This window comes from Paramormyrops kingsleyae, chromosome 9, assembly GCF_048594095.1.
Source record: "Paramormyrops kingsleyae isolate MSU_618 chromosome 9, PKINGS_0.4, whole genome shotgun sequence".
NCBI lineage: Eukaryota > Metazoa > Chordata > Actinopteri > Osteoglossiformes > Mormyridae > Paramormyrops > Paramormyrops kingsleyae.
The window spans coordinates 36642890-36656759 of NC_132805.1; the positions used below are offsets into that span (position 1 = coordinate 36642890).

General features: G+C 49.9%; 1 protein-coding gene across 1 annotated transcript in view; it reads left to right on the forward strand.

Moving 5' to 3' along the window:
• LOC111860656 (uncharacterized) overlaps window positions 1–9916 on the forward strand; it is a 62451-nt gene extending 52535 nt beyond the window's left edge. Inside the window, exon 11 of the mRNA XM_023844547.2 lies at window positions 9500–9916. Coding sequence (XP_023700315.2) covers window positions 9500–9676 — 177 coding nt within the window. The 3' untranslated portion in view covers window positions 9677–9916. The remainder of the gene's footprint in view (window positions 1–9499) is intronic.
• The last annotated feature ends 3954 nt before the right edge of the window (window positions 9917–13870 follow it).

Below are 13870 nucleotides of genomic sequence, written 5' to 3' on the forward strand. Positions count from 1 at the left end.
AATTTGCTTTCACGTGTCAGTCTCCAGGGATGCGCACGTTTTCTAATTTACGGGAGGTCAGCAGCCCCTCCCCAGGATGAACGGCCTATCGCTGGTGGGGCATAAAGAAAAGTGGAGCTTTTTCCATTCTGTCTCGAAGCCTTGGGATGAAATATTTGTGTTGGTATTAAGGTTAAATCTTGGCCCCTGGTAAATTCACTCTGTTCTTCCTGAACAGACCTGAGGGCTGACCTGCTCACACACACACACACACACACACGCACACACAAACAAACACTGTAACGTACCTTTTCATCTTTTCCTCCCCTTTCTCCGACATGACGCCTGAGACCTGTGATGTCTGTGACCCTCTAAACGCACATGAAGGGTCTGCACTTCAAACACAGAGCGGCGTTTGACGGCTGCTACCCTCGGCTGATCTGGGATCAGATCTGCGTGGCTCTGTACTCCAGCCCCCTTCCTTTGCTCCCTGATCACACAGCTGAGCGTGTTCGCCAGCTCCAGGCATCTAATGCGGCGTGAAATGTCACGCGACTCGCAGACATCCGCGGCAATCAGGCACGCCAGGCTGACTTGGAGCCGCTTGGTCGCCACGGCGATACGCCGCCAGCAGCTCCGTGCTGAGAGAGTCTTCATAGCGACACTTTGGTTTGTGCCGCTCGCCTCGTCTCTCCCTCCAATCAGAGCTCATATGTGTGCATGGCCCCTCCCACCTCCATCTTGCTGCGTTTTTCTTTGATGGCGGAAAAGATGGCTCCACATTCTACCAAATGCCCCCCTACTTCTCCAAACCAAAGCTGCCGTTATTCACACCCCTATACTCTTAGGCGCCCCCTAGTGTCTGGGCCCCTAGAAATTACCTTTGATCTTTCTGTTACAGTGAGCTTTTCGGAGGCTCTTATGACCTAACCCCCCCCCCCGCCAACTTCACTGCCATTGCTCTTATAGCTGAACATCTGGCACAATAAAGGAGGGGGGGGGTCTTTAATCTTTAATGGCCGTTCCAAATTAAAAATGTTTCCATTGATTCTGTGAGTTTGCTGAGTCAGCGCCTGCCTCATCATAAATCCCTGCCTCCGTGCTGTTCCTGCAGCTGCCAGCAGGGCGGCTCTTAATTACGCCCGTGAACTTTAAGGGCGGATTTATGCTGTGATTTGATGCAGACTTCCCTGGAAGATATTGACTGTAGACACATATTAAACATTAAATAACAAATTATTTTAAAGAGTTTTGTCCCCAGAGTTATGACTGGGGGTTTGGACCGGGGGGGGTTGAATTCACATTTTCAGCCAGTTGTCTCTCCCGGGGACAGACAAACCCTTGCAGTTTACAAGAGCCGTACAGATAACGATTCATTTAATTTAATATTTTTTTTCCATTTTATGTATTTGGGTCAGGCAGACTAATGCAGCTGTCACTGGAATCCATATTTAACCTGAGTATATATGTAAGGAGGGGGGGGAGGGCCAGGACTCTCAGCCCCCAAGTGGTTTGTGTCGGTTTTTAGGGCTGATCAGTGCCCGGGAGGACACCCCCCCACCCCCCGCCCCCCGCCCTGCGGCCCCCTCGCAGTACTGACCCCCCTGACTGGGAGGACACGGACACCCCCCCCCCCCCGCTCTGTGGCCCCCTCGCAGTGCTGACCCCCCTGACTGGGAGGACACGGGCATCCTTCCCCCCACCCCCCCGCTCTGCGGCCCCCTCGCAGTGCTGACCCCCCTAAGTGGGAGGACACGGACCCCCCCCCCCCACCCCCCCGCTCTGTGGCCCCCTCGCAGTGCTGACCCCCCTGACTGGGAGGGCACTACCTAACCCTAACCCTAACCCTAACTCCCCTGACTGGGAGGACACGGGCACTACCTAACCCTAACCCTAACCCTACCTAACCTAACCCCATTTTCTTCTTCTCTAATATGGCCGCCGGCATTTTGATGCAGTTGGGAGGTGCCGTGTGGGCACCGTCATGTATGTCCCGGTCCCTGCTCCCTCCACCCCTGCCAGCGCTACTCCTGACTTCCTGGTTTTCCTGGCCCCATGTTAGGCAGGATCTATTGTGCTCTGTTGATCTCTGATTGGCTTAATCCACTGTCACTCTTGACTGACCTGGGGATGGGCGTGTCCTCCTGTGACACCCTCGGCTTCTCTCTCGGAGACTCCACCTGATGGGAAGTAGAGTGAGACTGTACAGTCCTGTGGCAGATGCTGAGTGATGAGTTATGTTGTGGGAAAGCTGGCTTCGTGTGCGAGCGGGGGGGCATGACACGGGCCAGGAATGAGCGCACGGCCTTTAGTGTGATGCCTTTCGGGGCTGCCCTCTTGTGGGGGCAGAGAGGGCAGGAGGACGAGTGAATAAGTTCCCAACCGAAATTCCCAACACATACCAAATATCTATCTGATTTGTTGAACTTGCCTGGTGGTTCAGCTCACGCTGCTACAGATCCTGCTAGCTAGTGTATAGCCCTGATAGAGGCTGTTCCCAGATCAGCAGGCCACTGCGCTGTAAATGTATCTGTTAGCAGGCTGAGCCAGTACCCTTAATACACACATCCTGCATTAATCTGTAATATTCTTTATTGCATATTATATATTATTTTATATACCTCCTTCCTAGCGCGGATCCTTCAAAGAACTTCAAAAATGTTTAACAACAGTTTAACAGCAGATATAATGGTTAATGTTATATAGCAGTAAAATCCTGTGAGTAAAAGTAACAGACAGAGGAGAGGAAATAAAAGCTTCTGTAGGAGAAAATAAAGACCTCCGGGACTCTGCAGCCTCTGGGGGGGGGGGGGGGGGGGTTCTCTGATGTCCGTCCCAGTTGTAGGCTGTGAAGATGGCCCCTCAGTCCCTTGCAGCACCAGGCACACGAGTGCAGGAGAGTGGAAGGTACGACTGAGGGCTGTGCTAGCAGCAGTCATTCTGCCTGGAGTGTGTGTGGGGGGGGGGGGGGCGATACAGAGGCTGGGGGGGGGCGCCTCATGATGCCCGGGAGCCTGTTGGCTTGGGGTTCTCCAACTAGCAGTTTATGTGATTATCAGAGGAATCTCAGAGGCTAAACCTCTGCTTGTGACAGAAGGTCGCTGGTTCGAGGCCCAGGCTCAGGAGAGTAGTCACATGGCCGTGGGCCCTTACCCCCGCCCCCCCAGACCCAGGGGCCCTGCATGTTGGCTGACCCCGTGCCGTGACCCCCAGTCTTACTCTCCCCTGCATTTGTGTCTGAAAGTGAAGCACTCCAATGTACCTGTGCAAATGGCAGATAAAGAATAATTAAATTTCATACTGCCTGACATCCATAGCGATTAATCTCTCGCACGGCTGGATTATGAACTGGGCCAGTGCCCCGGGAGCTGGGCTGCTGGGGCCCTCGGAGCACTACTGTCTGTGAGTCGTAATATTTATAGTGCAAACCAGCGGTGTAAAGATGCATTGTGATGAATCGATCATTAAAGTGGCGACTCAATACACCGATCTCTCCGAATCGATTTTTGGTGGTAAAATACAGATAATCCTATTTCTGGGCTGTGTGCTCATGCACTGCAGGTAAATGCGCAAAATAGCAGCGCTGGCACGCAATTTTCCAAAATGTTGGGTAGCGTGATAATTCTCATTAATATTCACGAATGAAGCGCTTCTTCATGATTTTGATGATCTTTGAGCAGTGACGCTTTCGGAAATGCTGATCGCTCTCTCTAATGGGTAAGATAATCTTTGCACTACGATGCAAACTGTTCGTAGCACTAAAACTGCATCCTTTTTGCTGTGGCAGCAGACCCCGAAGTAGCTGGACAGGTAGCTGAGTAACACGTAATGTTAATCTTAGAGATGGACTGCATATTGGGTAACGTTTCAGTATTGGCCGATATTCATGAAAAATTAATATATCAGCATTAGTCCGATGTTTTAGTTGTGGCCGATATTTAGAACTAAAGGCACAGCAGCTAAATTAATGCAGAGGATTGTAGTCGATGTCCAGCCATTTTCTGTAGTGGAGGGTTAGGGGTTTCATTGGCTCATTTACCACTTATAGGAGCTTTCAGAGTACTGGGCCGTGACGTGTTTATTATTCATTATTATATCTGGTCTCCTGAGATCCGTGTTTCGTTTTCCACAGAATAATAAACGATGTAACGTCATTCCGCTAATCCCCCCCCCCCCATAAGCTAGCGCTCCCTTTAATGCGTTTTATTTTCTTCTGTTCAGTTCAGTAGTTGTTCTCCCTGTTTAATAATAACGATAAAAGTTAATGTTCTGCGATTTTAGTTTCTTTGTATTCCATTTATAATGTGTAATTAATTTCCCATGGTCATATTTGTGATTTTTTTTCCCCAGCAAAGTTAAAGGTTTTAATTCAGGCTATCAAAATAATTGATTAATCAAATTGAATCGTGATAGAAATGAAAGATTTCCGACGCATCAAGTCGTTAATCGCAGTGGAATCAAACTGCGGCCAGTGATTTACAGGCCTACTGCGAGGTACACGCTGCGACCCTCATATACACTGCAAATTCATCATCAGCCCCCCCCGGCACTTCAGTCATTAGGTTATGAGCTGAGCATCAAAGCCCTTTGGCCCTTTGGCCCCTCTGCATGCGCAGTGGTGCACGATTAACAATCGGGTCACTGGCCTCCGTCCGCAATACGCTGCTCTGCCTTTTACTGGACACTTTCATAAGAGTGCTAATTCTGAAGAGCAGATTACCTTGGATGTTACACTGCTGACATTATCGATACTACTACACTAATACATGTGGTCATTTCAAATCTTGCATAATTTACAAGTTTGTATTCAAGACATTCATTTTTAGGGAAACTGTCTCCTTGTCGTTTGACACTGGCAAATAATGATGGCTAGTTAGCTTACCAGATAAGTGTAAAGGATGTTCAGAGAAATAGACAGGCATTCAGACAGACAGGCATTCAGACAGACAGGCATTCAGACAGACAGGCATTCAGACAGACAGGCATTCAGACAGACAGGTTGGTAACATTAGTTAGACCTGACAATTCAAAACATAGCAAGCTAGCAAAAATATAACTAGCAATCATTGTATTCCCTTGGCTCCACTACAGCCATGAAATGTAACATTAGGTCCTTATTATTAAAGTTACAGGATGTTAACATGCACCTCCATGTCGAGGTACGTTAGCTAGCTATATGGATGTGGTCATCATCTCAGCTGGACAGTTATTCATGCTAAACATAAGACCCAACATTTTCATGTTGTATTGGCGTAGATTCATTGTTTATCCAGAACCTGCTTTTAGAAACAGTCAGAAATAATGGCCAATAATGCAAGTTCTGTAATTTGTAATATAGATAGCTAGTGCTAAATGTGACTGACCACAGCATAGCAGGCTGGCTAGCATATAAGGGCTTATAGCTTATAGAGCCTTTACTTTGTACGTATACTGCACCTGTATGTACCCCTCACCCCCCACCTAGTGATGGGGGGGCTCCAAGGTGCCTGGGGGCCTCACTGGAACAGGATCCGGTCCTGATCTTTTGCTATCGTGTATGCTGCTCCTAATTCTCAATGTCAAAGCACGAAGGGGAATTGGACGCCTCAGTTTGTGGTCTGCATCTCCGAAAGCTGACCCCTTGGTTATTAATTTCATGGACTACGATATTAAAATGTATGCAAATGTGACATTTACATCACAATGCGTAAGAAAAAAATCAACTCATTCTAAGTGCTGGGCATTCTACATCATACATCATTTTCTGTTATGGTTCACACCGCGGCTGGATGCTGTAATTACCAATTACGTACATGCAGTTTTTGCATAATTGGGTGTTAATGTGAGAAATTGGTGTCCTTTTATTTTTTATTTTTATCAAAGTTTGTGTTCTGTGACATCACTGTGTAATTATGGCCTGTAGGTACAGAGATGACAGAGTCCAGTATAATCTGAAAGGTTAATGTATACAGGAAGAATGTGTGCTGTCCGTTTTTCTGTGAAATGAAAGTGAATTCAACCAGTTGTAAATGTTACACAAATGTTAAGTGTAACTTAAGTGTTGCTGCATGCTGTGATTCACTGCGTAAATGGAGATAAAATGAGTGCTTAATAAAGATGTTAAAGGTTAAAATGCCGATGTTGAGTAGTAGTGGAGCGCATGACAAGCCTTGTTTTGGAGATCTGGAAATAATCAGCAAGATGAATGCTTGTCTTTAGCATCTAAGTGCTGTGCCACGTTCAGCTGCTCAGTTTGGGTAGATGTTTCTCCATTAGTTTCTGCCTGACCTAAAACGAGAGTTCAGGTGAGTGCAGGCCGGTGAGCGCGGGTGTGTGCAGGCCGGTGAACGCAGGCCGGTGAGCGTGGGCGGCAGGCCGGTGAGCGCAGGCCGGTGAGTGCAGGCCGGTGAGCGCGGGCGGCAGGCCGGTGAGTGCAGGCCGGTGAGCGCGGGCGGCAGGCGGGTGAGTGCAGGCCGGCCAGCCCAGACAGGACGGTCTACACTCAGTTCAGACCCCGCTGGATCCTGGCCGCCTTTGGTCCCCAGCACATCCCTGTGGACCTTTGACAAGCCTGTGAAAAATTGCCTGTTATTCCAGCTTTCATGTGCGTGCGCCTGGGATCCTCTTAAATTGGTCCCCGTGTAGGACATGCTGGGCACATGCTGGGCTGTACTGGGTCATTCTGGCACAGCTCTTAGTGAGGATGAGGAGCAGTGAGACATTCAGCCTTTTTATGTGAGTGGGACCCCGTCCAGGGGGAGGACTGCGTCGGTTTTATGTCTGGATGGGTGTGTGTGTGCGTGTGCATGCATGCCGGTGTGTGGGTTTGTATTTCATAAATTGTGGGGACCAACAACCTGGTACTTTTTAGCTTGTGGGGACATTTTCCAGGTTTTTCTTTTTTTATAAAAAACTAAAATAGGCTAAAGTCTTTTGTCTTATTTGGTTACTCATGGTGGCTGTTGGGGCTGGGTTAGGGTTAGGGTTAGGGTTAGCATAGTTAGGAATAGGGTTGTGCCCTGTAACAATGCATTATGTAATAATGCCAAATTATGTAATGACAGATTTTAGCAAAATTTCACATAATGTGTTGTTACTACATTATTTTATATTACATTAACCTATTTGTCTGCCTATCTGTCTTCTTACTATTATTATTATTATCAAATAATTGTTATTCTTGATATTATTATTTTAGCACATTGTCCAAAAACCAAAAATGAGCATCAGCATGCGTTGGTGATCCATTTCGGGTGACTTCTATCACATCAGCATGCGTTGGTGATCCATTTCGGGTGACTTCTGTCGCATCAGCATGCGTTGGTGATCCATTTCGGGTGACTTCTGTCGCATCAGCATGCGTTGGTGATCCATTTCGGGTGACTTCTGTCACATCAGCATGCGTTGGTGATCCATTTCGGGTGACTTCTGTCACATCAGCATGCTTTGGTGATCCATTTCGGGTGACTTCTGTCGCATCAGCATGCGTTGGTGATCCATTTCGGGTGACTTCTGTCGCATCAGCATGCGTTGGTGATCCATTTCGGGTGACTTCTGTCACATCAGCATGCGTTGGTGATCCATTTCGGGTGACTTCTATCACATCAGCATGCGTTGGTGATCCATTTCGGGTGACTTCTGTTGCATCAGCATGCGTTGGTGGTCCATTTCGGGTGACTTCTGTCGCATCAGCATGCTTTGGTGATCCATTTCGGGTGACTTCTGTTGCATCAGCATGCGTTGGTGGTCCATTTCGGGTGACTTCTGTCGCATCAGCATGCGTTGGTGATCCATTTCGGGTGACTTCTGTCGCATCAGCATGCTTTGGTGATCCATTTCGGGTGACTTCTGTCGCATCAGCATGCTTTGGTGATCCATTTCGGGTGACTTCTGTGTCTCTGTGACAGAATAGCAGGTAAAGGTTAAAAAAAAAATGACACAGAAAATAGCGATTGCTCTGGCTGACTCATTCATTTATGAATGAGGTTATGAACTGATTTACAAAAGGATTTTGAGAAACACTCATTTATCATCGAATGATCTTTAGTTTGAGGTAACAAACTACTTTCGGGGGAAATACACGCCTGAAGATTTACCCAAATTTGCCAGATGAAAATGTATTAGATTTTGTCAGGTTATTACATGCCTGTCTATCTGCCTGAGTGACTGTCTGTGTGAATGCCTGTCTCTTTGTCTGGGTATCTGCCTGTCTGAATGCCTGTCACTCTGCCTGAGTGACTGTCTGCCTGTCTCTCTGTCTGGGTATCTGCCTGCCTGAATGCCTGTCTCTCTGTCTGGGTATCTGCCTGTCTGTCTGCCTGTCTCTCTGTCTGGGTATCTGCCTGTCTGAATGCCTGTCTCTCTGTCTGATTGACTGTCTGCCTGTCTCTCTGTCTGGGTATCTGCCTGCCTGAATGCCTGTCACTCTGCCTGAGTGACTGTCTGCCTGTCTCTCTGTCTGGGTATCTGCCTGCCTGAATGCCTGTCTCTCTGTCTGGGTATCTGCCTGTCTGTCTGCCTGTCTCTCTGTCTGGGTATCTGCCTGCCTGAATGCCTGTCACTCTGCCTGAGTGACTGTCTGCCTGTCTCTCTGTCTGGGTATCTGCCTGCCTGAATGCCTGTCTCTCTGTCTGGGTATCTGCCTGTCTGTCTGCCTGTCTCTCTGTCTGGGTATCTGCCTGCCTGAATGCCTGTCTCTCTGTCTGGGTATCTGCCTGTCTGTCTGCCTGTCTCTCTGTCTGGGTATCTGCCTGTCTGAATGCCTGTCTCTCTGTCTGATTGACTGCCTGTCTGAATGCCTGTCTCTCTGTCTGGGTATCTGCCTGTCTGAATGCCTGTCTATCTGCCTGAGTGACTGTCTCTCTGAATGCCTGTCTATCTGCCTGAGTGACTGACTGAATGCCTGTCTATCTGCCTGAGTGACTGTCTGTCTGTCTGTCTGCCTGTCTGTCTGTCTGGGTATCTGCCTGTCTGAATGCCTGTCTCTCTGCCTGACCGTCCTTTACACTCGTTACATCTTTAGAACTCTCACTCACTCTCTTCCTGACTGCTGTCTTCCCTTTGTCTTTTATTTCTGCACCCCTCCTCTCTTTCTCTATCCTTGTCCCTTTCACCCCCCCCCCCCATATAAGGTACAGGTTTGTTCCAGTATGTCAGCTCTTTGACCCCCCGCCCCCTTTACATCCACCTTCTGAGATTACAGTCACACAGGGGTGATGAATCCAATCAGCCGTGTCTCTAACCCCGTTCACTCAGACACCTGACCCGTGATCCCATTCAAATCGGGCCACTGGGGGACTGGAGGTGTGGGTCCTCGTATTCTGACCCCGCTGTGTCGCATTCACTCCCCTGGCCACTGTGTGCTTTATGTGATGGTACAGTGATGGTACAGGAAGTTCTCAGGTGAAACTTGACCCCAGAATAGGAAATGGCCAAGAAAGATGTCTGCCGATGTTCGACTCATTCTGAACACAGCTGGGTGTGACGCTGGTGCTGATTGGCTCTCCATCTCTGACTGTCTGTTTGTCCTCGGCCCTCCCAGCTGTACGTGAAGCTCCGCTGTGATGACACCGCCCTGCTGGAGCACGTGGACCAGCTGCTGGGGGAGCTGCACCCCGGCGCGGAGGAGGTGGGCTCTGAGGACGAGGACCTCCCTCTGGACAACATCGGTGACGACTTTGTACAGAGCAGCGACGAGGAGGCGGCCATGGAGCTCTGATCAGAGCCCCCTCCGCCCCCCACTCAGCTTCCTGTCTGCTTCCACCATTTTCACTGCCTTTGTTGCTGAAGCAGCGCCAAAGATTCGCCTTCAGGCCGGAGCAGAGCGACAGCAGAAAGCGCTCAGCTGTGATTCCGTGAGGGACGGAGTCGCACTGCAGCGGCCAGACCGCAGTGACAGATGGTGCTCAGATACCAAGCAGGTCTATAATCTTAATAAAGATCCTGTAACAAAGACGGACCCAGTTGCAAGAAGAAAATTCTTTCTGGGATTAAACCCCTCCAGTTATACGCAGTCTCTTTCTTTGCTGAATTAATTTCTCTGCATTTTAAATCGGGATCATATAGGAAGTTAATTACCCTCATCATGCCGTACAGCCATAAATTCCTTAGGGCCTCCGTTTCATTACGAAAGTGTGCATGCAGGTTTTGGAAAGTCGGGTAGGAGCGCAGCCCGTTTGGGCATGGCTGTGTTTCCGGGGAGTAGCAGTGCCCGTTTGGGCATGGCTGTGTTTCCGGGGAGTAGCAGTGCCCGTTTGGGCATGGCTGTGTTTCCGGGGAGTAGCAGTGCCCGTTTGGGCATGGCTGTGTTTCCGGGGAGTAGCAGTGCCCGTTCACCTGCGTCTTTGTAAGAATAGCTACGTTTGGTAAAATGCTTTTGTAGCTGCCTCTGTTGTTCACTGCCCATCTTAAAGTAAATTCTGAGGGTCGTGTCTTCTCTGTGCCCAAGTGCGGCCCCCTTTAAAGGGGCCCGGCCCCCCCTCTGCACCACACATACCTGTTAAAGCTGCACGACACCCTCCTGAGGAATAAAATCCTCGGACGCTCATCAAGGCCACCGTGTCTTACAGCCTTAAATAGCCGAACGCCAAAGTCCTTCATGTCAGCGGCTGGCAGATGAGAGAAGAGAGCCTCAGGTAAACAGTGGGGGTGAGGATGTGTCACGGGGGGGCGGGTGGCGGGGGCTGGGGGTTTAAAGGGCCTTTGATGGGAACATCGACTGGTCAGAGCAGCAAATTCAGTCAAATGCACAGATCACACATCTCTGTGAACATTTCTTTAGTCCGGCAACCAGACGAAATGAAATATCCTGAGGAATAAGCCCATGTCAGTGGTGAAGGTGTGTCTTTTGTGAGTGGATGTGATCAACTTGCAAGAGGGGCGTATGGCTCTTTCCGAAGACCTTTTCCTGGCAGTCAGACCTGCTGCAAAATGACAGGGCTGGATGGGTTTTATACACGCTGCATTCCACATTTCGCTGTGTAATCTGTAAAATGTCGAACTACTTTATCTCAGAGTAATTTCCCCTTGCTGTCAATTATCTGTAAGCATGTTATTTGTGCTCCGCGGGTGACGGGGAGCCAGATTTTAACAGGCACCGATTTGCCAGTTGAAGTGGAGTGAGTGTGTGTCCGTTTAAGCTGGAGGTGCGAACGCATCTGTTTGAGGAGCTGGGTGCGGGGGGGGGGATGTCGTCTCTGGGTAATTTCTTACCAAAGAGATGCTGAGGATGGTATGGCGACCAATGGCAGGCCTCGCTGTGGGTCAGGTGGTTTTGTTCCCACGGCAATGCAAAGATGGGGGGAACCTGGAAACACCTACAGGCCAGACTGCTGCCGTGTAGTTCTGGCGGGGCCTGAGGCGTGACACCCCCCACATGCTGATGCCGGTTAAAGTGGTGAATGGAGCGGGTGCCGTCGTCCTCGGAGACGCCTCAAATGGCCCTTGGTTCCCCAAAACCTGCGCGGCCAGTGCCATCAGCACGCAGCCCCCCCCCCCCCCGGCGCGGCCAGTGCCATCAGCACGCAGCCCCCCCCCCGCACGGCCAGTGCCATCAGCACGCAGCCCCCCCCCGCACGGCCAGTGCCATTCCTGAAAGTTTGTTTCAGATCGAGCCAAATCTGGCTGTCCAGCCCCATCTCGGAGCGCAGATGTTTGCCACACCCCCTCCCGGATGATGGTGGAGGATAAAGAGCTCTGTCGCTGTTCCTGCAGCCCCCACCTGCCTCTCGGAACACCCCAGTCACATTTTTTTTAATCAGCTGCGGTTCATCTTGTAGCTGAAGGTGTGACTGCCTATTTGATGTGGTCAAGGTTGCAGAGGGCCAAATGCATGCCCCACCCCCTGCCCACGGCCGCTGTTTGGCAGACTGGGGGCACATATTTTTCCTTTATTGGACATGAAGGCCGGAGCCCCCACCTTATAACTCAGCTTGTATGAGTATATAAAACACACGTCTCCGTTTGTGGGGGCCAGTGAAAGTGAGTCATGACTTTCTGCTGAACCATCCACAGCGGTAAGACCTGTGGACACAATTCCAGGCAGGATTTATGTTTGGAGCAGAGATGGGCCTCGCCGGAGCTGTCGGGACACTGTGCCTGGGCTGAACTCACGGTGAGTAACGGTATTTAGTGGGCCGAGCTTTAAGGCGTCTGCTTGGGGTGTGACGCGTCACACACACTCAAAATTAATAAACAGAATTAGATCTCCCAGTCTGGGCTGACTGGGTTGACATATTGGTCTGCACCTCCGCCTGAGAGATCAACAGTGTGTGGGGATGATGGAGCCAGAGCATGAGATTATACCACAACAGAGGCGAGAGCTTTACCATGGGCCTCATCTGAGTGAACCTTCCAGAAAAGGAGACGTGGAGTTTTGTGTAGCTCACCCCTGTGCTCCACAGAGCTCCTGTGGTCCTCTTCGGTTTCATGCACTTCCTGCATTATCCCGTTTGTCTCCCAATTAGACAACATTTTCTTCCCAGTATCATGATCATTTAAAGCAGGGGTGGGGAACCTGTTCCATGGAGAGCCAGTGTAAGTGCAGTAAAATGAAGAATAATGGACCAAACATGGAGCCTGGATGTACTCCTCTGTTTTTGAGTACTATTAGAGTACTATTAGAGTACTCTTAGATAAACACTTTTGTTTCAGATAACATATCCTGCCTGAGCATGCACACACCCACACACACACACACACGCATGTTGCCATGGATTCATTGAGAATGGGCCTATAATTCATTTCACTTTTAATGAAGAAAAGAAACAAGCTCTTTGTAGATTAAATCCATTGTTATGCCGTGTGAGGATGTGAAGTGTGAAGATGACAAAACAAAGGGGCTTTTCAAGCAATTAAACAAACATGCGGTGATAATCACTCCCTGTGCCGTACAGAAAGATTCATTTTCTTCGACCGTCCCTTGTGAAGGTTCAGCCAGGGAATGTGTGCAGGTATTTCACACGGACTAGTGGGTCTAATCAGAACAGCTGTAACCTTGCATGGTTAGCATAGTCGTTCCTTCCAGGGACGGCGCCAGAACACGTGCAGCTGTGAGCGTAGGCCGCCTGCGGAGAGTCGCCGCGGTGAATATGGCCGCCGTCCGCGGTAAAGCCTGCTGCCGTACACCTGTCCCACCTTCAGCGGCAGCATGCTGATCATTCTTACGCCTGTGACACTGTATGTGTGACATGAATACGCCGTGTTCCTCCGGTGGGGGGGGCGTGTCACTCCAGGCAGCGAGCGGCGCATGTGGCACTTGGCTGTCCGATTGGTTCTCCCGCACGTTCCTGTCCCCCCACTCCCCTTTGCTTCGTTGTTTCTGTGTCACGGTTCGCTTTGTGTCGTCCTGCCACTGTCATGGGTCGCAAACAAACGTTACAGCTTTCAGGGAAGCAGTGAATATGCAGTGAAGTCCATTTTAAGCACATCCTCGTGCTCAGATTGCCGCCGCTGCCCCCATGCTGTGTTATATATATAAGGTTGTTAATAGTGAGGGCGAATGAATATGGGACCTAATTATCAAGCTGAAATCATTTGTGAACATCAGGAGGTGCCCGATCAGAAAGTGATCCTTGCTGTTCTTAATGATGACCTGGTCCAGGCCCAGAACATCCCACGGCCAACATTAGCTTTATAACGAGTGCTCCAGGTATGGAAGTACCCCAGAGCTTCTGGGTGAGGAAGTGTAAGGTGCCCTCAGCAGAGTCTCACAGAAGCCATCCGAATGAGTCCCGCACTGTGACAGGAGTGGAGCGCTAAGTCACTGGGTGTTAAAATCACAACTGTTTGAGGAATAAATATGGCAGGAGTTAGAGCGTTGGGCTTACGGCCGCCTGTCCCCGCCGTGAGGCACGCTGCTGGTCTGGGGGGCAGGTGCTCAGCCTGGCAAGCCGGCCCGGAGTCCCACAGAGCC